Source organism: Crocuta crocuta, unplaced genomic scaffold, assembly GCF_008692635.1.
Source record: "Crocuta crocuta isolate KB4526 unplaced genomic scaffold, BGI_CrCroc_1.0 scaffold6, whole genome shotgun sequence".
NCBI lineage: Eukaryota > Metazoa > Chordata > Mammalia > Carnivora > Hyaenidae > Crocuta > Crocuta crocuta.
In genome coordinates this window covers 9,260,617-9,285,627 of record NW_027531917.1, presented here as the reverse complement: position 1 = coordinate 9,285,627, position 25,011 = coordinate 9,260,617, and the positions used below count along the sequence as shown (strand labels likewise).

At 35.8% G+C, this 25,011-nt stretch overlaps 1 protein-coding gene across 5 annotated transcripts in view; it reads left to right on the top strand.

Annotated features, from left to right (window-relative positions):
* Positions 1-2,091: 2,091 nt before the first annotated feature.
* The window catches only part of EPHA3 (EPH receptor A3), a 351,638-nt gene continuing 328,718 nt past the window's right edge, over positions 2,092-25,011 (top strand). For 4 of the 5 annotated variants that reach the window (XM_077774854.1, XM_077774853.1, XM_077774855.1 and 1 more), the window contains exons 1-2: positions 2,092-2,278; positions 21,113-21,177. In XM_077774854.1, coding sequence (XP_077630980.1) covers positions 2,191-2,278; positions 21,113-21,177 — 153 coding nt within the window. In that variant the 5' untranslated portion in view covers positions 2,092-2,190. Of the gene's footprint in view, positions 2,279-8,975; positions 9,047-21,112; positions 21,178-25,011 lie in introns of those variants that run through there. The other variant, XM_077774856.1, reaches the window with a different exon arrangement.

Genomic DNA, 25,011 nt, shown 5'->3' with positions numbered 1-25,011 from the left:
TCTCTACCTCAATTATTACTTTCTCCATGAGGGCTTCCTTGAAATACCTGCCTTATCCTTTGCCCTTTACTCTTACTTTGGCCAAATTTAATGTTCCCTCTATTTGCTGATGACACTCTTTTATACACCTATCTAGAATGCCACTCAGATTGTGGAAACTCTTTATTGTTTGATGTCTCTTGGCTTAGAAAGTCTATAATTTAGAGATCTTATATTATTTATATTATATTCGTGCAATTACATTATAATTGCTTTTTACACATTTTCCCACTATTGTAGCTTCCCTCAAACATGAATGCCTCTTTCCAGTTAATTGTGAAGAGAGAAGCAGTGTGAGGGGAAGCCAATGTGTGTGGATGTTTGCACATTGGCTGTTTTTCCAAAATGTTTATAAATTGTCATTCCAAATAAGTCTTTATTTTCTTTCAAGTTTCAGGAAAACTTTATCTAGCCTTAGAACAATAGAACAGTGCCTTATGGAAAGACGAAAGTTGTGTTGCAACTTCTTAAAAAAAATGCCAGAGTTACCATTATCTGAGTCTTCTGTTCAGTATCTGTCAGTATTTTCAGTTCTGACAGACTTGGCACTTGAAGAGGGTTCTACAGCCTCCGGTGACATAATGTGGGAAGAAGTTAGAGATACAAAGTAACAAGGCACACATAGAAAGTGCGCAGGGCCACTCTTCTCTCACTTCCTCTACCCACCTCCCAACCCCCCATCCCAGCCAGCAAGCTCTTTTCAGAGGCCCTTAATTTCAATTCATGTGAAAATGGGGTTCTCTCATTAAAAACACAGCATTTGTGAAATGATATGTTATTGGCAAGGCTTTTTCAAACCCTTATTTAGATTTAGATTCCCCAATTTAGGGCTCAAAAATTCATCACTGATCTTAAAGTTGTCAACCTATCTTTACTTTCTGGAATTGTGCACGGAATGGAAGTCTTGTGTTCTTTTTGGAATAGCAAAAGATAGATGAGAAGGAGGATATTTGAATAATCATTTTCTGGGGGATGTTTTAAAGATAAGTGAAGAGAGTTCTCCAAACATAAATCACAAAATTATTCAGCTGAAATCAGTTGCAATTATATTGCCCAGCGCGGGAAACCGGGGTGTAAAGTGAGAAAGTGCAAGGACACTGTGATTTAGCCATTAGATTTGGAATGTAAAATCCAGCTATTATCAGATTGGACGTGGCTGAAAAGCTGAATGGGGGGCTGTGAAGTATGCCATGTTTATCTCACAGATCCCAGAGATCCTAACGTAGATGGTGAGGGAGGCATGTAGTGATGTGTTGCCAAGGACTTCAGGTTGTTTAACTCTTATTTACACCCACAGCACAGAAAGAATGAATGCTGACCAGCAGCTACTCTTAGGGCTGGGTTTGCTCACTTCCTTAGCGGGGTGAAGGTTACGCCCCAGTTTGGAAAACTAAAGTACACCAAATGCATACTGAAATCCCTGTGCCAAATCTATTGAAAGCCTTGATACCATTTGGTGTAGATCTGAAAAGACTTTCTGATCTGAGGTGTGTATAAATGTCCTTCTGCACCACAAAGGACTCATATAACAGTTAATGATTACATTGAACATAGTAAAGGAATAATTTTAATTTTCCTTTGAAATACACAATCTTTTTTATTTTATTTTTTAATGAAAGGTTCCTGTTCTTTTAATGCAAACATCTTCTGACATTTCAGTTTCTTTTTCACTCACACGGCCATATGACACTCCTATCAGGGTTTCTGGTTTCTTCAGGGAATTAACCTACAGAGCATGTACAGCAAACAATAAAATAGCTGCTTTTCAATGAAAATAAAGAGCGGGTGTTTTTCCCTCCCTTCCACTGCTTTTTGCCACTGCCCCATCACAACCTCTGGATTTCCTGCCTATTGGCGGCGCCCCCCAGCCCCACCCCAACTCCCCTGTTCTGTGCTTCAGACCAGTTTGCCAGCCTCCGCGTGTGGTTCCTTCCCATACAGCGCTCACTTACGGCGGCACTAGGACCCAGGGAAGTCCCCGAGCGAGGTTCGAGGAAAGGCAGCCAGACTCCTCCTTATCTCCAGTGTCAAACTTGACATCAGCCTGCGAGCGGAGCATGGTAACTTCTCCAGCAATCAGAGCGCTCCCCCTCACATCAGTGGCATGCTTCATGGAGATATGCTCCTCTCACTGCCCTCTGCACCAGCAACATGGATTGTCACCTCTCCATCCTCCTCCTTCTCAGCTGCTCCGCTCTCAACTGCTTTGGGGAACTGATTCTCCAACCTTCCAATGAAGGTAAGCCAGGTATAGCAAACTGCCCTGCCCCGCAGGGCTAACGCTCTTCAAAGCACGTTCTTACTGAAACCTTTTCAGGTCTTTAAGGTGCCTCAGAATAAAGCAGTTTGCTCTGAGAGTAAACTAAAGATGTGCTTTTATTTTCCAGTGTCTTCTAAAAGACTTTAAGAAAGAATTTTGGATTGCCTAAACCTAAAATGTGTTTTTAATCTGATACCAACTCAAGCAATTACCTTGTTTGCCAGTTTTAAGCAGAAAGAAAGAAAGAAATATCCTCCAGTTTTACAACCCACGATGTTAATTGCCAAATAGCCATGGCAGTGTTTTATTTTCTAATTATGGCCATGTAGTACTCTGAGAAGTTTAAAAGAAAATCCAACCCTCCTCGCTAGATTCTTTAGTATGTTCAAAGGTAATGACAGGTTGTTCCTACTTAGGATCATGGCATTTATGAATGGACTGAAGGGAAATCAGAGTTTGTTGAAGCTGACGTGTGTGTGTGTGTGTGTGTGTGTGTGTGTGTGTATTGCAACTGCTGTATTGAAGTGATGTGTATCCCGCCAGGCGATGGTTTGCTCTATGGTACAGGTTCTAATGAGCAGCATATGCCACATTAACATAAGTAATATTTGCAGGAATTACAATAAGCTTAGGTTGGATTCTCTTTGTTTAGGGTTTATATACGAATAAGGGAATGTCCTTGATGAACAGTGAAAAGCTCTTGGGTAGGTATAGTAAATAACTGAATAGAAAATTAGAGAAAGAATGTCCATATGCAGCAAATGGCATTTCCTGATGTTGGGTTATTTATTTTCCTCCTAATGGGCATTCATCCCTTTTCAATGGACTAAAGTGCAAATGTAATACTGAGGACACTAATGTTTCCTATAAGATTGTGTATTTGATAGATACATTGTTTTTTTTTCATGTATACCTTTTGTGATCTATTTCTAATGATTTGTAAATACTATCACTGACTCTTAAGACAAAGTTCTCTAAATAATTGATTGCTTTAAAGCAACACTTACAACTTTGATTTCCTCTTAATCATTCTGAACTTATAACAATAACATTTAGCAACTTGTTTTGCAAGTTAGTAATCCTGAGCAATTGATGTGAAATGCTTCATGATATATTATGCCACTAAAAATATATTGGCAAGCCAACGCTGTTGTATATTGTATGCATTATTTTAAAAAGACAAGGAAATACTCAAAATGTTTAGAAACTTTTAATTGAATCTAAACACTGCCTCTCATATTTAGTGGCCTACTTTCACTGCTAATAGAGCAGTTTAATTTTGTTCTTTCCTTAGTGACTGTCTTTATCAATTTAGTAGATTTCATTAAATGTTTCTGTGTCATTTTATAACTGGGCAAGTGAAAATTCTAAAATATAAGGATCAAGAAAATCATCTGATACCCTAGAAGTGACTTTTTTTAAACAAATCAAATTAAAATCTTTATTGGAAAGTAATGGTCAATCATTTTTCATTGAGTGAAAGGCAAAAGTAATCGTTGGTATAATGAGTAACATATTAGTAGGTTAAAATTAGTGTTTGTATAATCTCCTCAATTTTTTGAAGATATTAAAGAATTGACAATAACTAGGAGTATAGTAATATTATTCCCGTATTGCTATGATAATTGTATTTCTCCAGATGGAATATTTATAAACTATTTAGATAATGGATTTTACTGAATTAATAATGCACAGGGATAGAGCTGAGAGTCAGTAGTTTTGTGGAAAACATTCAACATTGCAATTTCAGTAAATTGCAAGATGAAAAAAGACCCTTTAAACTTATTCATGCTTATATAAAATTAATGAATATTAATTTGATGACACAGGAATCATCAAATGTAAATTACCTTTAAGCCACACCTTATGTATGTTTCAAAAGATAATGTATATATTATTATGCTGGCAGGGATGTATATAGAAAGGGAAATAGATGCAGAAAACTGACACAATTACATGTGATTTGTTTGGATAAAAGTTTATCCATTGTTCATGGGTTTATTCTTTCCAGATCATGTCCTATGGATAGTGTCTCCTTTCCCTCCTGAGGTCATGAAGGGAAGCTTTGAAACAAAATTTGAAATGAATGATTTAACTTGAGAAATATTTGAGTGAAGTTTTAAATATTAATGTAATAGCTCAGGTCTTAATAGTTGAGCTGAATAACATGAAAAGTGAAAAACCCAGGTTATGTGCCAAGATTCCCATGCAATTCTTCTAACAATGTCATTGTAATAGAAAGTCATGCTTCTGAAAATTCATATATCATAATAGTGATAAAATGAATCTAATATAGCTTTCTGATACAAATTTTGAGAATTGAGATATAAGATACTAAGTTGCATTTAAAATACTATGCTAAAAAGTATGTTTACTGTACGTTTACTAGAAATTTACTAGCAAAATTTACTATAATTTATTTCACAATCTATTATGAAGTTTGGCATGATAGAATTAAAAGGGATCAAACACAAGCCATTGAGGTAATTGCTTGCCCTTGTGTGATTTTTTTTTTAATTTTGAGATTTGATTATCAAATATCAATATTAAAATGCCATGGGCCTATGATAAAATTAAAAAAAAAAACTAGGAAAAGTTTAATCAGAACTTGCCTTTTATTAATCCAGTTACAAATAACTTTCTAATATGCTTTCAAGGAAATGATTCCAGGTGATACTTTCTATCACTGGCCTCCTCAATGATAATAGATTATTCATAATTTCCATGATCACTTTAACAATTGGCCTATATACTTAAACAGAAACTTTATTAAAGCTGCATAGAACTTTACTAAAATCTTATCAGGTCTCTGTTTACATGACATACCATAGAAGGCTTCCAATGGGAAATCAACTACTCCTGGCAAAACTGGGTTGCTATACTATGTATTATTTTTAATGTTCATATGTTTGCTCCCTATTCTAATCCCAAATGGATGATAATAATGGTAAATAAATTAACTTTGGAAAGAGCTTAAAACTTGATATAAAATGAAGTATTAATCTCTTTGGCATTGGATAAAGTACTCTCTTTAAATAGTTTTCTACATTTGAAGGAGTCTGAGGCAGAATGAACTGCTTATTCATCAGTACATAATGCATTAAATCATTTTTCTATCCAAAAGCATTTATAAATTAGATTAATGTTTACCCACAGAACTCTGTACACTGGAAATCAGAGTTTTCAAAGTAAGAGTGGATAAAATTAAATCTGCATATTTATATACTACTTATTTTGGGAGACTTTTATTGGAGTGTCTGGGACACTGTATCTATGAAATGTGTTTCACTGAACGTAAATCTCCCAAGTCCTAGAGGCGACTATGTGATTGTTTGAAGCTTAAAATTAAAATTTGCAAATGAACACCATAGGCTTCCTTTTGAATATTAAGCAAATGTTGGGGACAAGGACTTAAATAATAGGTTATTGTTACCTTTTTAAAAATTACTATAAATTGGCATCACTTTTCATGCCAATTTAACACTTAAACAATAATACGTTGTGACTGAAATATTTATAGAGAGCTAAGCTGTCATATCTTTATAGGGTTTTGTTTTTGAACAGAGTTTACATTTGCTTTTAATAGCATTTCATCACACTAGACTAAATAATTGAATGCATTATACATTTTTGTAATTTAATAGCTCCCCTAATAGCTCACCCCACCCCCCAGCCCCCAACAGTTATAACTATGCTATTTGCCTGGAGGTAGGAGAAACCTTAATTTCACTATTTTATAACCCACAACAGTTAACACTTGACCTAGGTCATTAACAGGATTATCAGCAAATTTGTTTAAGCTTTTACTGACAACCTGAATTGCTACGATAATATTTTGATTGTGCCGGAAAGAAACTTCTTGTAACCTCTCAAAATCTATCATGAAATTAATTCATTCGGAATCTTTATCTTCCCAAAGACTAATATTGATAATAATAATCCAAGTGGGAAAAATGTCCACTTCAATATCCCATTCTCCTCACTCTTATGTTTCATACATCACACCATTCTAAACCTTGTCATAAATGGGCAATTAAAACTTATTTTAAATAATACATATCCTGGCAATAACAATAGATTTATAAATACAAACCAGCTATCAAATTTTCAGTTTTATACTTTTTTATTATTGGTACTCTAGTTGATACTGCTTTTCTGCCTGTTTTAAGATTTAAGGTCAATTGGATATATTTATAATTAAGAAACAACTGGAACTATAAAAGGGAAACTGCATACATAAAACACCATTGCCACGTGTTACATCATGGTTACATTTATATAAAGTTATATAACCCCAGCAATTGGGAGCAAAAATGATAAGCCCTGAAAATTAATATAAAAAATTTAAACAGAATGTTGTACACAATCGACACTTAAAGGCATTTTTTAAAACATCATTTAGTGAGTTTGGGAAGTTTCATCTGAATTTTTTAAACTAACTGTATACGGTTATGGTTTGTGCCTTGCTCATGTAAACAATGACTTGTTAACAGTCACCTTGACTCTTACGAAACTTATTATCTTTAAAGAAAAGGTTTGGTAAATTTCTTCATCTCATTTATATTATCCACATGTTAATATTCAAATTTCGATGTGTTCTTTACCACCCTCACTTCTAATAGCTTCTCACAATAACTTTTTTTACAAAGATCCCTAAATGTTAAAATTGTTTCTGAAACTTTGGAATTTTTCTGAAATAAAATATATGCAATTTTAAATATCAAATAATCAGTTACATATGCAAAGAATTTTTAAAGGCAAAACATATTTCCACAGTGTATTTGATTTACTAACTTCAGCACAAATGGAAAGAGCAAGGACTGTTCTTGAGAGTTACTTTTTCCAAGTCATAAAATCTTCAAGGAAATATAATAAAACTTTCTACAAATCATCAAAACTTGATAAGTTTTTACATTTACTTACTAAGAAATCTATGATGTGGATTACCTTTGATTTTAGTCATTTCCAAAGATTTTGTTTGGCATAAATACTAGATGTGAGGGGAAATATGTGTATCTTGGAAGAGCACTAAGTTTTACAAATCATTTTCTGTCAAGATCCTCCACTTTATTTTCTAATATACACACTCTTCCTTTACAACATTTAATAAACCTGTTCTTTTAATTCCTGCTTGATAAAAGATTTAGAAAAAACAGATGCAGGTGTCCCCTTTTGGGTTGTTTGCAGAGATCTGGATTTTATCACCAGGGAGGGTCAATGCAAGGCTTTTACAAAGTGGACAAGTAGCTTTCCACACGTTGTTCAAATAAAAGAATGACTGGTGGTGTGAAACATTCATTATGTTATTCATGCAGGTATACCAAAAAGCAGGGCTTGAAATTTACTTCTCAAAAATTTGGAAACCTCAGATAGTCTCTCCTAATGACTGTAGAAATAAAAGTAATGTTGTGACTTTTGAAAAATTCAAAGGATTCCAAGCCACAAATCAAACTGGGAAGATACTCCTGGCGGGAATCAGGGTGTGGGACCATGTGCTCCCCTTAATTTTACTCTTTGAGTCTGTTACAAGCTGGCTAGTATCAGGTAGTTCTTGAAATCCGGCAGGAGGTTTTCTCTTGGAAAAAGTCTGAAAGTCAGCAAGGATTATTTTGCCTTCTACCAGCTTTCTATGAAATAAAAAGTGTGGTGGATTACAAAGGGGAAAAAAAAAGTCTTTGCAAGCGAAAATAAAAAGTTGATTAGAAAGATGGAGAGGTAGAGACGTGCACAGGTTCTGAAACCAATGTTGATATATAAATATTTTGCTTAAAAAGAAAATATTTATCACTTAAAACATCTGGCTAATCAATTTTTATTAAAACCCTAAAAACCTGCACCCTGAAAAAGGGAGGCTGGCGGTGGCGGTGGCGGGAGGTTGCCTTGTTTGTTTCTCCTCTAAAGTTTATACAACTTTTGATTTTCCCCAGAAGAAACTACTTTATCCAGGAAAGTTTTAAGACTGTATGCCAAAGAATTCTTCCCCCTTTGGATGCCTGGGCAAATGCATGTGGAGGGTGGATGGAATCAAAACCAGTTCAACAAATAAAGCCTCCAACTTGGAGCGATGTTATTAAACTGGAAGCCCTGAGTGTGCAGCCCCCTCCCTTCCTTCATTTTCTAAACCACGTCCTGCTGTTCCAGTCAAAGCAAAGGGTGAAAATCCACATAATCCAAACCAACATGGTGAAGTCAGAATAATAGGCGAGGAAGGAGGGGGGAAACAAGTGGCAGCACTGTACAAACAAACTGTTGTGAATAATCTTAGCCATGGACTGGGGTGGCCACAGGAGGGGAGGCCGGCGTTTCTTTTCCTTCGCATTACACCTCCTGCATTTGATACTACAATACTCATTNAAGCCAGGGCATCTAAACCACAAACTATGTGCCTGCGGGACCAGGCTCAGGGGTGCGGAGGGAAAACGAGGGCTCCGACAGTTTATTACTTTTTCTCTCTGCACGGACTTCAAATCATAAAAACTCAACTCTGGGTCTGCGTCCCCCAGCCCCAGCCCGCTGGAGGGGGGTGTTGGGGGGCGGTGGCTCTNCGGACGCGAGCGGCGCCAGGGCGCCGAGTTACGCGAAACGAGCGCGGGCAGGAGACCCGGAGGGCGAGAAGTAAACGTGCGCCCTCTGCCTGCTGCCGCGGAGCTGCTGGCGCTCGCAGAGGCGGCGACCTCCTCACCGCCCGGATTCTCCTCACCTGGGGCTCGCGCCGCCCACAGAGCGCGGGCGCCCGGCACCGGCCAGGTACGTCCAGACTGGCACCGGACGCTTTGACCGGAGACCTGCGTCCCCCGCCCTTCGCTGCCAGCCAGCCTTTTCAGTTTGGCGTCCGGAAGTGGCGCCGTCTCCTCCCCTTACAAGTTCAGGGACCCACCAGGTGGCAGGTGGGGGAGGGGGCACAGTTCTGCCGCCTTCTAGACCCAACTCCCGGCGGTGTAGGGGGAGCTCCGGGTACCCACCTGCTGCTCTGTTTGGGACGCACGGGAGCGCCTGAGACGTCCAGTTGTCCTGCTTGCTGTTGCCTGACCTGACCTCTTGGCTATTTGTTGGTCTTCTGGACGATCTTTCTCAGTTCCTCAGTCGCTAAAACTAAAATGAGGAATCTTTTTTTTTTTTTTTCTTTTCTTACCCCCTTTCTTTTTTATAGCCACTTACTAATGCCACCTGTTACGCGCCTCGTGAGAGCAGTCAGGAGACATGTTCCATAAACTTCCCCGTGCATAATCCGAAGTTGTCTGTTTTCTCCTACCGCCTCATACTTGATTGGCACCATTTTCTTAAAACAGGATTTTCCCTCTTCCGATTTTAAGCGTAAAACTGGAATGGGCCAGAGAGGGTTTCTGGGAGCGCTGCTCTCGAGGTAGGTTAGTAGGATGATGCTCACGTTTCTGTGGTAGTGTTGGAACTTTAGTATTTTTCATAAACGTCAGAATTGTTGAATCCAAGGAATTCTGAAACTAAATGTGGCCTCAGTGCCATGCCCGACATTGCAGTAATTGTAAAGGGTTGCGCTGGATAGAAAGAATTTTCCCTAACATTATCATTGACTATTTGCTGGACCTCATTTAATTGTTAAGACAGCCCTAAAATAGGTATTATGACATCTTCTATTGTTACAATTGAGGATCCTGAGTAATGGAATCGTAATCACATAGGAACTGAGCCAGGCCCGCTCTTGTCTTTGTCTTTTGATTTTAACCTCATATGTTTCCTCATGTACACAAATGCCTAGGAATTAGGGAGGCGTCCTTCCATTCAAGAAAAGCACTAGCTTTTCAATCGTAATCCTTAGTGACTAGCTAATTTGTCCTGTGACTTTGCAAGAATAATTTAGAAATGCCCAGAGTAAGGGAGTGAAAAATTGTGCTTCGAAGTACTTTCGAAAAAGTACTTCAGAGAGTACTTAGAAACTGCAGAGTTTTTACACTCAGAAGTTATGATTCTCTGCATGGGTGGGGGACACACCAAGAAAATAATTTAAAGAAAATTGGATGTGGACAGAAGACTAGGAAAAAATGTCTGTGTTGCCTTTTTTTTTTTTCACACATTCTTTCCTTCCTGAGTCTCAAACACTCCTTTCTTCTCGTTGGAAAGATTTTGTCAGGAAATCCATACACACATTGTAAGGCAATTGCCGCTATAATGTGAATGTTATTATTTAGAGTTTTATATAATAAAAACAGTGTGAATTACCTATTGAAATTGTCATAGACGTCAGTAATGGGGGAGATAGAAAGTGATCTAAAAAGTAGACTTTATTCCCTGAGGAAACTTTTCCCTATTTGAAAGATAATTTATAAATTACTTAGGATTAGAAAATAAATTGTGATTTATCTCCATTTTCATAAAAACACTTGTACTCTATTTAAGTGGAGGCACTGAGAAAAGGCAGCTAAAACGGGGTTTTGAAAGGTAGCAAATTAAGTTGGGGGCAATTATATTTTTCATGTGGGTACTTCAGCACATATGTTTTGCATTAATTGCTGCAATAAATTCTGTTAACCTGGCAAAGAGCAAAAACGGCATATTGATGATATCAGTCTTCCAAATCAGAAAGCTGAGCTTTCTTCACTGATGTGTACCAAATAAATAAATAATTCTACTGTGTTATCTTTTATGTTTTCAGTGAATGATTCAACCATTCAAGCTATTGGCACATTTTGCCATAAGCAAGAGTGAGGGCTTAGCAATGAACTTTTTCTTCTAGCTTATATAGAATTTGAGTCCATAACTACTTTCCCTATTTTTCAATCATTTTATTTACATTTGAGTTGTGGAACTCTCTCAATCAAGAAAATGTAAACTTGACTTTATAGTCACCAAACTGAGTTGCCTCTTGTTTTCATTAAAAGACAAAGTTTTAAAAGGTGTAGGAGCAAAGGGATCAGCCTGAGTTAATGTCATTGCTGATTAATCAATATCAAAATGGTTTCACCTTGAATTTCCTTTTTAAAGTTTATTTTGAGAGAGTGAGAGAGATCACATGTACAACTGGGGGAGGGGCAGAGAGAGGAAGAGGGACAGAGAGAGAATCCCAAACAGGCTCCACACAGGCAATACAGAGCAGGATACAGGGCTAGAACCCATGAACTGGGAGATCATGACCTGAGCCAAAGTCAGATGCTTAACTGACTGAGCCACCCGGGTACCCCTCATCTTGAATTTTCTGTATGTTCATAAAGGTGAGGTTAATTTATCTTCTTTGACATAATAGTAAGAGAAAGATAAATGAATGAATTCTATAGGTCCAGTAAAAAGTAATACCTGCCCTTCACCCGCACCCCTCCCTCCTTTGACAAAAATATAAGGCTTTTTTAAAGTGACCTTGAGGGTGTTATGCTTAGCGAAATAAGGCAGAGAAGGACAAATATCATTTGTTTGCATGTATAGGAGGATTAGGAGGAACTTAACTGAGGACCATGGGGGAGAAGAAGGGGGGAAATGGTGGGGGAAAGGGAGAGAGACAAACCATGAGAGACTCTTGAATGCTGAGAACAAACGAAGGACTGATGGATGTGGGAGGGAGGGGGGATGGGCATGGAGGAGGGCCCTTCTGGGGATGAGCACTGGGTGTTATATGGAAACCAACTTGACAATAAACTATTTGTAAAAAAAAATAAAAAAATAAAGTGAACTTTTTGCCATTGATAAAGTTGGTTGGTTTCCCATTGGTATGAAATTTAGACATTCTCTATCTACGTTAGGGTGACTAAGGACAACAGGGAGCAGCTTGTTAGTAGTTACCATATATCTATTTCCTGCTTTTAAAGTGTAATTTAGCAATTGATACAAATCTGCAGGTTTTTGATAGATATATTTATTTCTTACATATAATGGTAGTCTTCACAGTAAGGAGAAGTTAGACTGGGAAGCCGCTTGGCAACAGTCTGTGTGGGCCTGTTGGTCGGTCTGTCAGTGTCACCAATAGTATAATCTGTGTACCAAACAGAACTATCCCCACACTGTGGGCAAAATCTTATGAACGAAAATATACCTTTTAGATTCAAGATGGTATAAAATACTGTTTCTCTAAATTACAAATTGGTGATGAGGAAAAATAAAAACAATCATGTTTAATTTATTTATCACTATCTAATTTTGTAAATTTCCCCAACTAATCTACCTGTAATATTCAAAGATGGTTTTATAAAGCTAGAGCTATGTCCAAATTGTGATTTTTCCCTTTCAAAAGGGAAAAGCCAAAGCTATTTCTGGTTGGTTTTGCATTTTAACTGAATGTAAAGAACTGGCATAATCACAGAAATTATAAATAAAATTGAATTGGGTTGTTATTCTTTTATTAGATATATAAACGGCATCAAATATAGCTGTTCCCAAATATTGAAAATGTTTTTAAAGAAGCAGAATAAAAGGAAATAGTATTTTTCTGTTGGTTTACTATCTGGTTTATCACACCTAAGTTAAGACTTGCGTACATTAGATAACTCAAAAAAGACAAACTCAGATTTTATTATGGTGTTCTTGACATTTCGGATCTGAAATTTTAATGCATTCATAGTCTTTGTTTTTGAAAAACAAACACTTCAATGGGGTACCTGGGTGGCTTAGTCGGTTAAGCGTCCGGCTTTCGCTTAGGTCATGATCTCGCGGTTCGTGGGTTGAAGCCCCGCGTGGGGCTCTGTGCTGACTGCCAGCTCAGAGCCTGGAGCCTATTTCAGAGTCTGTATCTCCCTCTCTCTCTAACTCTCCCCTGCTCACACTGTCTCTCTCTCTCTGTCTCCTAGAAATAAAAATAAAATACAATAAAAATTAAAAAAAAAAAAGAAAAAAAAAGAAAAACAAACACTTCAAGATATAAATATGGGTCTCTGTAAAGGCTCACAAAGGATCCAATGAGGGGACCCTATGCTTATCAGTTTAATTCAAAACTTTCTATCTTAGAAGCATGGCGTCAAAGGAAAACTTCAAAGTATTAGTGCTGGTGACAGAAAACTTTTAATGTATCACTGCAAAAGAAGGAAGAATTCAGAAAACCCCCAGTGTGATTTTTCTTGGTAGTGTAGTCAATATGAATAGTATAAAAATCTTCTATTTTGATATGCAATCATGTTTGTTTCCATGTTCTCACACACAGGAATACACATGTAGTCATACACAATTTCCACTGAGCTTAAATATACGCTTACTAAGAATAGCTATTTCTGACTGTTCAGTGCTTTCAAACCTGGTTTTATTTATATATATATATACTTATTATGCAAATTATTTTTAAAGTTTTCTAGATACATGCAATAAAAAAATTGGGATTATAATCATGCTACCACATGACATTAGACAAATCATTTATTCTCCTCTTCCTTGTTTTTAACTTATTATTAACTTTATCTGTAGACATTAGTCATGATGTATGACATGAAGTCCAGATGTGGTTGTCCCCCAGAATATGATGAAGCTAAAGCTATACCCTGAGTCCACTTTTCCAGAAATTTAAACCAATTTATTCCACAGTAGATTTCTTTTGAAATAAAAAAAAATGTTTTGTGAGATAAAGATGTCCAGAGAATGTTTTTAAATTGAAATTAAATTTCATCACCACAATTTTTGTTCTCTATGGTAAAATTTTGAATTCTTCTATTTAAGGATTCCAGGAATACTCTATCTTAAAAGAAATGCTGTAGTGGGGCACCTGGGTGTCTCAGTAGGTTAAGCATCCGACTCTTCATTTTGACTCAGGTCATGATCCCATGGTCATGAGATCAAGCCATGTGTCCGGCTCTGTGCTGGGCATGGAATGTGCTTGGGATTCTCTCTTTCTTTCACCCTCTGCCCCACTCTCTCTCTTTCTCTCTCTCTCTCAAAAAAAATTAATTAAAAAAATAAAAAGAAAAGAAATGGTTTAGTAAAATTGTGATATAGGCAAATGTGTTTATTCTCTTTCATTTTCATTGCCATCAAACACTGACTGAACAGATAGCTTTCATTTAGTAGTCAAACGTGTTGTTGATAATCAAGATTTTATAATAAAATAAAAAATGTATTCCAGGCCATCCTCAGTTGATGGTGTGAAGGCAAAATGTATATTCTAAAGTTCAAGCACCTGTTTGCCTTAGTGATTTTTTTTATAATATTATAACTGCATACTATATTTTCATTTTTTACTTTTTAATCTGTCAGAAAATGTCCTTCTGAATTAGAAATCAAGCTCTATTATATCTAGAATACTTTAAAAAAGCAAAATATGTTGGAAAAAAATACAGTGTTAATGCAATCATTAATGTTTTACTTTTAGTAAATTTTGCATTTTGGGAAACACATTTTACTTGTCTAAGTGGTTCATAATATCAGTTGACAATGCACAGAAACAAAAGAGACCTGCTATTCTAGGCACTGTTATTAAAGCTGAGGTAGTTAATTCACAAAAACTTCACTGGCTCGAATATCACCACTCATTTACATGAAAGGATGATTTTGTTGTAAGAATACATTCCCTCCTGTGGTGCCTTGGTGGCTCAGTTGGTTCGGTGTCCAACTTCAACTCAGGTCAGGATCTCACAGCTTCATGGTTTGTGGGTATGAGCCCTGTGTGGTGCTCTGTGCTAACAGTGTGGAGCCTGCTTGGGATTCTCTCTCCTTCTCCCTCTCTCAAAATAGATAAATAAACTTAAAAAAAAAAAAAAGAATACATTCACCCATGATAGTTTGATAGCTGTTTCCTCCATAGTAGTGTGACATTAGAGTGGCCTTCATATTTCTCAGATTAAGAAGGGAAAAAAAAGTTAAAAATATTTTTTTAAAATGTTTATTTTTGAGAGAGAGAGAGAGACAGCACACAAGCAGCGGAGGGGCAGAGAGAGAGAGAGGGAGACACAGAATCCGAAGCAGGTTTCGGGCTGAGCTGTCAGCACAGAGCCCAATGCGGGGCTCGAATCCATGAACATGGATCATGACTGGAGCTAAAGTGGGATGCTCAACTGACTGAGGCACCCAGCTGCCCCCCAAAAGAGAAGTTTTAACACATTAGAAACAGCACAGGGCTTCCATTTACTAAAGTGTCCAAATTTCAAGCAGAATTTTGGTCTATGTTTCTGTTAGTTCTTGAACAGCTCTAGTCATTAAAACATGGACATATTATTGGGAGCCTGTGTGTTTGGAGTCCAAGGAGGTCTCCCTGCCCCTGGCAAAGATTGAGATGAGACAGCTAATTACAGTTTCTTCTATAATTAGGACCTGTATAGAAATAAATCCAAGATTATTGCTCAGGAGGAAAAGCTAATAAGAAAGAATAAGTTGATAGAACACCACCTTGTCCAGAAATCTGCTTATATCGCATAAATAACCCATTAAAATACGATGTAACAAAAGAGGTGTTTTTTTTTCACAGAACTGCTTGCACAACAGAATTTTTGGTGTAATTTGTACATAATGATTTTAGCTGGTAACTTGATGGCAAAAGTATCATAAATGAATATTTCTGTGACACAAAATGCCTATAAAATTTAACAGAATTTACAGGAAGATTTATCTGCACATAATTAATAAATTATAGGTGACTTGTGTAATCCTAAAAAAAGTAGAATTTTTAGTCAATGAAATACAATATTAACTCAATCTATTACAACTTTTCATTATATTTAGGTAGAAGTAAGTATAAACAGGAAGCCTGTGGGAGCTATTAAATTAAGGTAATCACAGTAGATAAAGTCAGTGTTGAAATACATATGTACATTAATCAAACTTTGACTTCTCTAAATTTCTTCCCAATGACATATCCTGGTATGTTCAATAAAATGAAAAGCTGTGGTTTGGTGGATTTCTGTGAGAGAATACATTTTGGTTCCTTCATTCCCTGTTATAGTTGACCAGAGTACCACAACAGAGATTTACAACACCCAGAACAAAAGTTATCACTTCCTGTATCATCTTCTTCTATTTGTGAACGTTTAAGTGCAACCTATAAGCAGATTAAAGGACCCTGGTATCTGTAATCTAGAGCAAAGCTACTGTTTCTATCCTAACAGAAAGTGATGAAAATGACAAGTAGTGCACAAGAAATGTGGCTGCGGACAATGACAGTGATGGTGTGAACAGAAAAGGAAATGTCATTTTTCTTCAGTAAATGCAAGACATCATCAAAAGATGGGTTTTCTGTTGTAGTGGTTTTATAGTTACTTGCAATTGGCGTTAAAGACACTTTAACTGAAGATTTTACAAGAAAAACATGTTTATTATTGTAAGAGTCTGAAATTCTTTAGCCATTAAAGCCCTTTGCTCCCTTAGAAATAATTATTTGATAATTTTTTATAACTCAATATTTTCATAAAATGCAACTAGCATTTCAGAAAATGCAAATAGTATTACCACAAAGCATAGTGGTGTGTTATTAGATAATTGAAAAGATCTTCAACTTCAGTTAGAAATTATGTCATTTAATTTTAATAATTATTTTAGCACTGTCTACATATTTGCAGCACTTAAACAATCTACAAGATGTGAATATTAGTTTAATTCTCAGTCTTTCAAGTGGACACAGTCACATGAATCAGAACTTTGAAATGCCCTTAAAAAAATCTTGTTTAATGTTTCTCTAAGAGAGAAAACTCCAGAAACTTATACCTAAAAAATTTAATCTGTCCTAACAAGGTAATATTTACTGAATATTTACTATATTCAATAATTGAGTCCTTTGAAACATCTTATTGGATTACTATTAAGAAGGGAAGGAGGAGGCAGTTCTTGGTACAGTTAATTCTTTAGAACATTATTAATTCGAATGAAAAAGGAGTGAACATTTGGTTGTCTCTCTGTTATGATGCAGGACAGGAAAGGGAGAGAGCACAAGACTCCTGCACATCTTAAATCCACAATCCAGCTGAGTTGAAAAAGTGACAGTAAAGATCAGTGGCAGGAAGGATAGCAAGGGTTTCTTCTTGATAGAGGTATGGACACCAATTTGAGCCAACTTTCTGTATTCTTACGTTGTTCTTATTCCTGTACTCCCTTCTACCTGTCCTAATTCCCATCAGAGACAATGCTTCCTTTTGTTCAGCAAATCTCAAATTAGTGCCTACCCAAAAGCCAACTCAATGAGTTTGAGCAAGGATTCCCTTACGGTTTTCATGAATGTAAACCCGTTCACCTATTTATACATGTTTTCTCTTTAAGAGCCAGAAGAATAAAGGGTGTGAAGGAAACCTAGAACCATATCCATCCAGACTTTGGTCAGGGATTTCCAAATACAATTTTGCCAGAAAGCGCCGATTTATATCTCAGCTCTGAGACAGAATGTTTACAAATGTGTCCAGCTCAAATCACTTTAAGAAGTTAATATATGCCATATGGACTTTTGCATAGAAAACATTCTGAAATTAATGAAATGACATGTTTCTTGTTACAAAACAAAAATATTTGGTAATCATACCATTTAGAATATAAAAACTGGTAAGGAACAGTCTATATCTTTGAAAAAGAATCTGGCATGAGGCAGTCATTAGAGAATTAAGCCACATCCCCATCTGAGCTTAAGAATAATTTCTTAACATTTTTTGTTAAAAATCATAATTATGGACTCAGGGTTTTTTCAGCAGTTGAAATAAACCTTCCATGTAGCAAATCATCATCAAAACTCAAAAGACTACAAATAATTGTATATCACAATTCTCTCTGCTTCTTCCATGTGCCCCGATATTTGTATAGTGGCACCACCTGAAAGGCTGTGATCAAGTCTACCTTTACTTTAGGATAGAAAAGCATTAGTAACCGAAGTTCTTGCCCAATTCAGTGTCAGGTTCAATATGCTACATAGCAATGTTGGATTTAGTCAGTGTATCCAGAGACATCACTCACAACACGTTGACTTTCAAATTCCATTAACTTTCTCTTTTTCTTATTTCAATTATGCTGCACGACAGATCACAGGAGACTTGAGGTTATATCCTGGGAAGTCCCAGTTTAGCAATTATTCACTTTAGAGTGGCTATATTCTTGGATTCTGCTTTTCTTATTTGGCTATAAACAAAAGGCGCCGTATAAACTCAAAATAAATTCTTTTAAAAAGTTTTTGATGTCACTATTCTTTTCTATTAGGTTACATATCCATAATTGAGTATAAATACAATTCAGAGCCAAAATGGTACGGTTGTTAGTTAAGGTATTAATTTTACAAGAACATGGAATCTGTATAGCATGTTAGAATCTCATGGTGGTTTTAAATGCATTTATATTATTTGATCATCACAGCAACAGTGTGAGACAACCAGGGGCAGATGTAATTATGTTTGATAGACAACGGAATCAGAATCATGAGTAATGATGCTATTGTGTTTTCCTCATTCATGCTAAATGGAGTGCACTAAAAATTCCATTTCTGAGTAAATGCAACACATTTAATTAATCCATTACACTTATTTTAATCGGCAGTGTGATACAATTCTCTTTGGTTTCACTATTCTCTTTTGAGTAGACACCAAATGCTGATGCAACTAGTCCAGCCCTTTTCCCCTCATTATGATGAGAGAAAACTTATGCTTCTTTAGTTCTTTAGTTAAATTCTTTTTTTTATAGTTTATTTATTTTGAGACAGAGAGAAACAGAGCATGAGTGGGGGAGGGGCAGAGAGGGAGGGAGACACAGAATCTGAAACAGGCTCCAGGCTCTGAGCTAGCTGTCAGCACAGAGCCTGATGCGGGGCTCGAACCCACGACCTGTGAGATCTGACCTGAGCCGAAGTCGGATGCTTAACCGACTGAGCCACCCAGGCGCCCCTAGTTCTTTAGTTAACAGCCTACATTCCAATGAGTAATTTACTAAATGGAGACAATAATCATATTTTCTTTGCCTCAAACACTTTTTTCCTTTGGTTACTAATATTGAAATTAAGTCAGCGATTTATCTTAGCATGTTGAATGACACATATTTGTCAGTTAGTACATATTCAATTATTACACACACACACCACACACACAAACAATGAACTATTTAACCCCCTAAAAGCATTGCAAATATGATCTAATGATGTATGAATACTGGTATTGTAAATTCTATGCAAATCATATGTAAAACTCAGAGATTAAACTGATGCCTGATAGAGCTGTCCAACTGAGCTTTATCAGTAGAACATATCTTTATCAGAATGAATGTTGGTAAAATGCTTTAATCTCAAGGTAAAAATGTATTCTTACATTTTCAAAAATTTTCTAACATTGATTAATCTGAAATATTATCTGTAACACCGATTAATCAGCAGAGGGTTTTTAATAATCATTTTTGACAGATAATTTCAATATAATTAAGCATACTGTTCATTTCTAAACTGATATCCTGGGAAATAATACCATTATGGAAATTGCACTATATAATCCATGCAGCAACTGTCTTCTTCTCTTATCTAAATATAATTACTTCTCATTGGGATTAATTTATTGTGAGAAAAAAATCTTTAAGGATTTCTAGTGTAATTAAGTTTATGTGTTTTTCTTTCACTCACAAAACTTAGAGATTCTAACTTTGAGAGTTTTATGTCTTCTAACTTAACAAGCAGGGTGATTTTTTAATACTCATATAGAAAACGAAATACCTTCCTTTAAAAAAGCAGTGCTTGAAAATTTAGAATTCTGGTATCTGTCAAATATATTATTTCTTTTACTTAACATTTTATAAGATTAATATTTCCTGTTTGAGGTGATTAAAGGGTAGTATTTTTTATGTATCAGGAAAAACTTTATTGACAACACATGGACCTGTTGTGCAGTGACATGTATTTTGTTTTGTGTGTTTGTTTTGATTCATGTATATATGAAGCTGCAAGTGATTTCTGATTGTATTTAGTGATTCAACTGCTCTGATTCATCTTAAGCATACATGGAATACATGGCTATTTTGGGTAAATTTCCTCCACATCTTCCATTAGTCAATTGTGGGATTGCTTTCTGATTTAGAAGAAGGATGAGGTAAAACCATTAATTTCCATTGTTTAATAGATCAACAAAGTGACCTTTTCATTATTAAGAAGACTTGAAGTATCCTTTTATATTTTAATTTCTAATCCATTACAAATTAATACCCTCTGTGTTAGAAAGAAATGATTTGCCTTTCTTTTAATAATACATTCAAAATGCAACCACATTCATGTTTTATCTTATTATTCATCAGACCTTTTAATAACTAGTGCAAAGTTCTGAATAAAATCATTAAAGCCTTTGGGTAACAATGCTTTCTCTAAATAACTAGAGCTTGTTCCAGGCAGTGTTATAAAACAGTATTGTTTTGGTTTCTCCTGAAATTATTAGTTAAGCATTTCATTTGTTATACAGGGATAGACAATTTATATGATAACAGAAAATACACATGACAGAATCATGTGTTTCATATTGGACAGAGGCAATATAAGGATGTCTATCAGACACAAACAGAAATATTGATTCATTATGGAAGCATATTTAAGAAATTTGTTCATAGTTGAAATCATATGTAAATTTGTCAAATTTAATGGTCTTCATAGTTATTTTGATACCAAGTTAGCATTAATGTTTCCTGTTTTGCATTTTTACCATTTCTTCTTTAAAACTGTAATTATGTTGTCAAAAATTATTGTTAATATTTTGAAGATTGATCTACCTTTATAAACAAACACAGTTAAAAAGCCAGAGAAATTTGATTCCTTAACTTTCCCTGTGATTGCTTTTCTTTTGCCATTTCCTTCTTTTTCTCTCATACTCCTATAACAAAGAGTCAGTGTTTTGGACATGTTAATATTGTTAACATCAATAACAATAGACAACATTAACTTGACGGAGGCAAATAGAAATAATTTATTTCTCTTAACTGTATTTGTATATTTGTGTTTTTTTTTAGTCAATCTACTGGATTCAAAAACAATTCAAGGGGAGCTGGGCTGGATCTCTTATCCATCACATGGGGTGAGTTTGGTAAACTACTGAAAGGGAATACGATTCTGCGCATTGTCTCTTAAAGAACAGAAGGAGTTACTGGTATGCTCTTTAAAAGGGACTCCTGTACTTCTGGTGACAAGTTATGTTTATCAGTAGATTCAATACATGGACTAAGACAGCCTGATACTTGTGTCCAATGGAACTACTGAAAATGTTGAAGTTTTATTTGTTGTGTCTGAATTTACCAATTGCTTGATGGTACTAGTGAAGCATTCTAATTATTACTGGCATTATGCAGATGATCTAAATGTGATCACCTAAAATTTTTTGGTGTGATGTGATCAGAATAGGTAAGTTGAGAAGACAGTTCAAATTTTAAGTAATGTAGAAAGTGTGTGTTTGGAGACCTGCAGACTTGTGGCCTTGAGAGCAAACTTGGTGGCTGTTCCAAGAGGAGATATTTGTCACCTATATAAACCTTAGATTTCTTTGTTTATTTGTCTTTATTTCTTAATTTCTTCACATTGCCTTAATGTCTTTGCTTAAAATGTCGCAGCATGTCTATATCAGCTTCAGGCTGGGGAATTTTATTTAGAAAAAAAATTGGCTACTTTTAAATTTTCAACTCTTTACATACTTTTAGTATTTTGCTAGCGAGACAAAGATTATTAAAGTGTATGGTATGTTTGTGACCCAAATGTTTCTGTTAAGACTTTGTGTGAGAAAATTGTTTTTCTTTATTTTTGTTTTTTTCTGCAGGGGGAAAAAAAGGGTCATACACATTTAGAGAATTCTTGTTCTTAGAAAATTGTGTAATAAGTACCTAAATATACCTTGTTTTCAAGTATAGCCTGTGGAAAATACAAAATGATCTCTGGGAATACTTGTGAGAGGAACAGATTTGTGTGTTTCTTCTCCTACTCTCATCCTCCTTTCAAAAAGGTTATAATTACTTCCACTTTGTATTGGTGTTCAGCTTTTAGATTTTTGTGCCTAAACATACTGATTTTTACGGTACTACCAGATTCTTCTTCACCAGCGGATGTTTTACATCAGGGATACTTCATCTATCTGTCATCTTTGAATCTGCTTCTCTTCCTGGTACACCTTGACATTGACACAATGCCAAAACCTATCACATAATCAGGACTTGGTTAGTTGCTTTGGAGAGGAGAGTATGAGGTAAGCCAGGATTTGGTTTTCCCATAGGTGTAAAAGGAATCAAATGATTAGGATAAAAGCACATCCTGGGTAGTCCTGAAGAGTGAATCAAAACTCCAGATTGAGCTGGAAAACTCATTTAAAACCAATCACCCTAAAGTCAAGTCTAATTTTAATTCCGATTTTATAAATTTGAGTTTTTCATTACTTCATCAGGTCATCTACCACGAAAACATGCTGCTTAAAGATATATGAAAAACAAAAACCACAGTGATATTTTACTGATATACTTATATATGCTTTTAAAGAATCAACAAGAAATTAACTCCTATTTCAAAGCAATAGTCAATCTCGTGTTTTCCTTTAAAGAAAGTATAAAGAAAGCATATTTCTATATATTAAGAACTTAGGGAGAATATTGTGTAAAAGAATTCATTTTACCTTGCGAATCTTACAGATTCTGTGATGAAACAAAATTGGCACTTCTACCTCCAGAGATATGTTGGGGGTGGGGAGGAATGTTCTAGAACTCTACTACACAAGGTATGGGACATACACTAACCAGCAATATCAATCGCCCAGAGATTCTTAGATATGCAGACCCTCAGGACCTGCCCCAGACTTTCTAAATCTGAGTCTGCAATCTTAACGTGGTCCCCATGTAGTTCTTAGCACATTGAATTTAAGAAGTACTATTGGCGAGGGGGTGGTTCTTGGTTGGTTCAGTCCGTTAAGTGACTGAGTCTTGATTTTGGCTCAGGTCACAATCTCATGGTTTTTTAAGGTTAAATATGCTTTAAAAAATTGACTCACTGCTTACAATAACGGACCTCTTGGCCTTTCCCATCTCTTGCCCAGTTTCCTACCTCATTACCTCATTTTTGTCTACAAACATTTGTGGTTTTATCAGTTTCTCCTTTGGCTTACTTACAGAGAGCAATCCTCAAGTGCTGGACGTTTCTCCTCATTGTTTTCCTGGTGCATCTTCTTGCAGCTGTGTCTTCCCCTTTTCTGATAGTGACTAGCCTAAAACAGCTGGCTTAGCTTTCCACATTTATCATTAAAGCTTGCAGGGAGGGAAAAATATCTGCAACAGGTCATGATATTTAGAATACCCCAAGACCCCAATGCCAAAGAAGAGAGAGAGAGAGAGAGAGAGAGAGAGGGAGAGGGAGAGGGAGAGAGACATGTGATGTGAATTATTGTCCTGTGGTGCTGTGTAGTGTGTTTTTCCTCTAAATTTTATCCCTGTATTATGTTAACCATAATGTCCATGAGAAAAGAAGTAGCACTAGTTTGGAAAATGTTAGATTAATATTCATTTATTTCTGAGAAACAGATGAAATTCTTGACTAAAAGTGCTGCATATTCAATTAAGGTTTGGGAGCTAACATCGTTGTTTTAAAATTATTTGTGCTTTTAGATTAAATTAATTATTTTTATTACCTAATCATTGACATTTTCAACATGACAAAAATATATTAATTCTGTATTTGTTTTGTTTTTAAAAGAAAGTAGATAACTACAAGTACTGGGGTGTCTTTGCTCTGGCTTTTCCATGTAATAACTGGAAACAATTTTGAACTTGTTATTGTTTTACTTGATTAACCCTAATAAAAGCAGCACACCTGTTTGTAGGTTAACTAAAATATGAAGTTAAACTTCAGAGGAAGAATTTGTAACAACGTCATAACATATTGAATCACTGAAAATAGTGCTTTGTGTGTGTGTGTGTGAGAGAGAGAGAGAAAGAGAATATTTAAATTCTACTCTCAGTATATTTTAATTCTTCAATGCAGTGTTAATCAACCTATACGCATAATGTTTTAATTAGATCCTCAGAACTTATTCATCTTACAGTGAAAGTTTGTATTCTTTTGCCTGCTTATCCCTATATCTCCTACCTCTGGACCCTGACACCCACTTTTCTGGTGATTCTATGTTTTTTTTTAATTCCACAAAATAGTGGTACTATGCCATATTTGTCTTTCTCTGGTTTATTTCACTTAGCATAATGCCCTCAAAGTTTTTGGAAATACCAGTATAAATCCTACTCTTTTGATTTGGGGCAATGGTTTTCAGAGTGATGGGGGAGGTAGGTTGGGAGGGAGGCAATTTTGATTTTGCCCCATGGAGGTATTTGGAAATATCTGAAGATGGTGTTGTCACAACTGGGAAGGCAGGATCACTGCTGGCATCTAATGTGTAAAGTCAAGGGCGCTTTCTTAACATCTTACAATGAACAGGGTGGTCCCTCATAACAAAGAATTATCTGGTCCAAAATGAGAGTGCCCGTGTGGGAAACCCTTTCTTAGGGGATGAATAATGGTGCTCCATTTTATTTAGAAAAAATTAGAGCTGTGGTCACCAAAAAGATGCTAGGAAACTGCTGGCAACTTCTCTTAAGTCTTATCCCTATTCCCATCTAAATTCCAAATCTTTTGAAATACAAATTCAAAAAATGATTGTATTACCAGAGCTATATAAAATTAATACATTTGGGGTAAAAGGCCCAAGGGTGGCTCATTGCTTCATGTATCCTCTTTCCTATTTCTGATCTCCCTTTTCCCCAGAGATATACTCATGCATAAAAACTTACAATTAACTTATATAATTTTCTTGGGAGAAGTATTTCTCTCTCTAATTTTAAATGGTTCCTCAAATCTTAGAAGTAAGAAATCATGGTACTGTACCATTAGG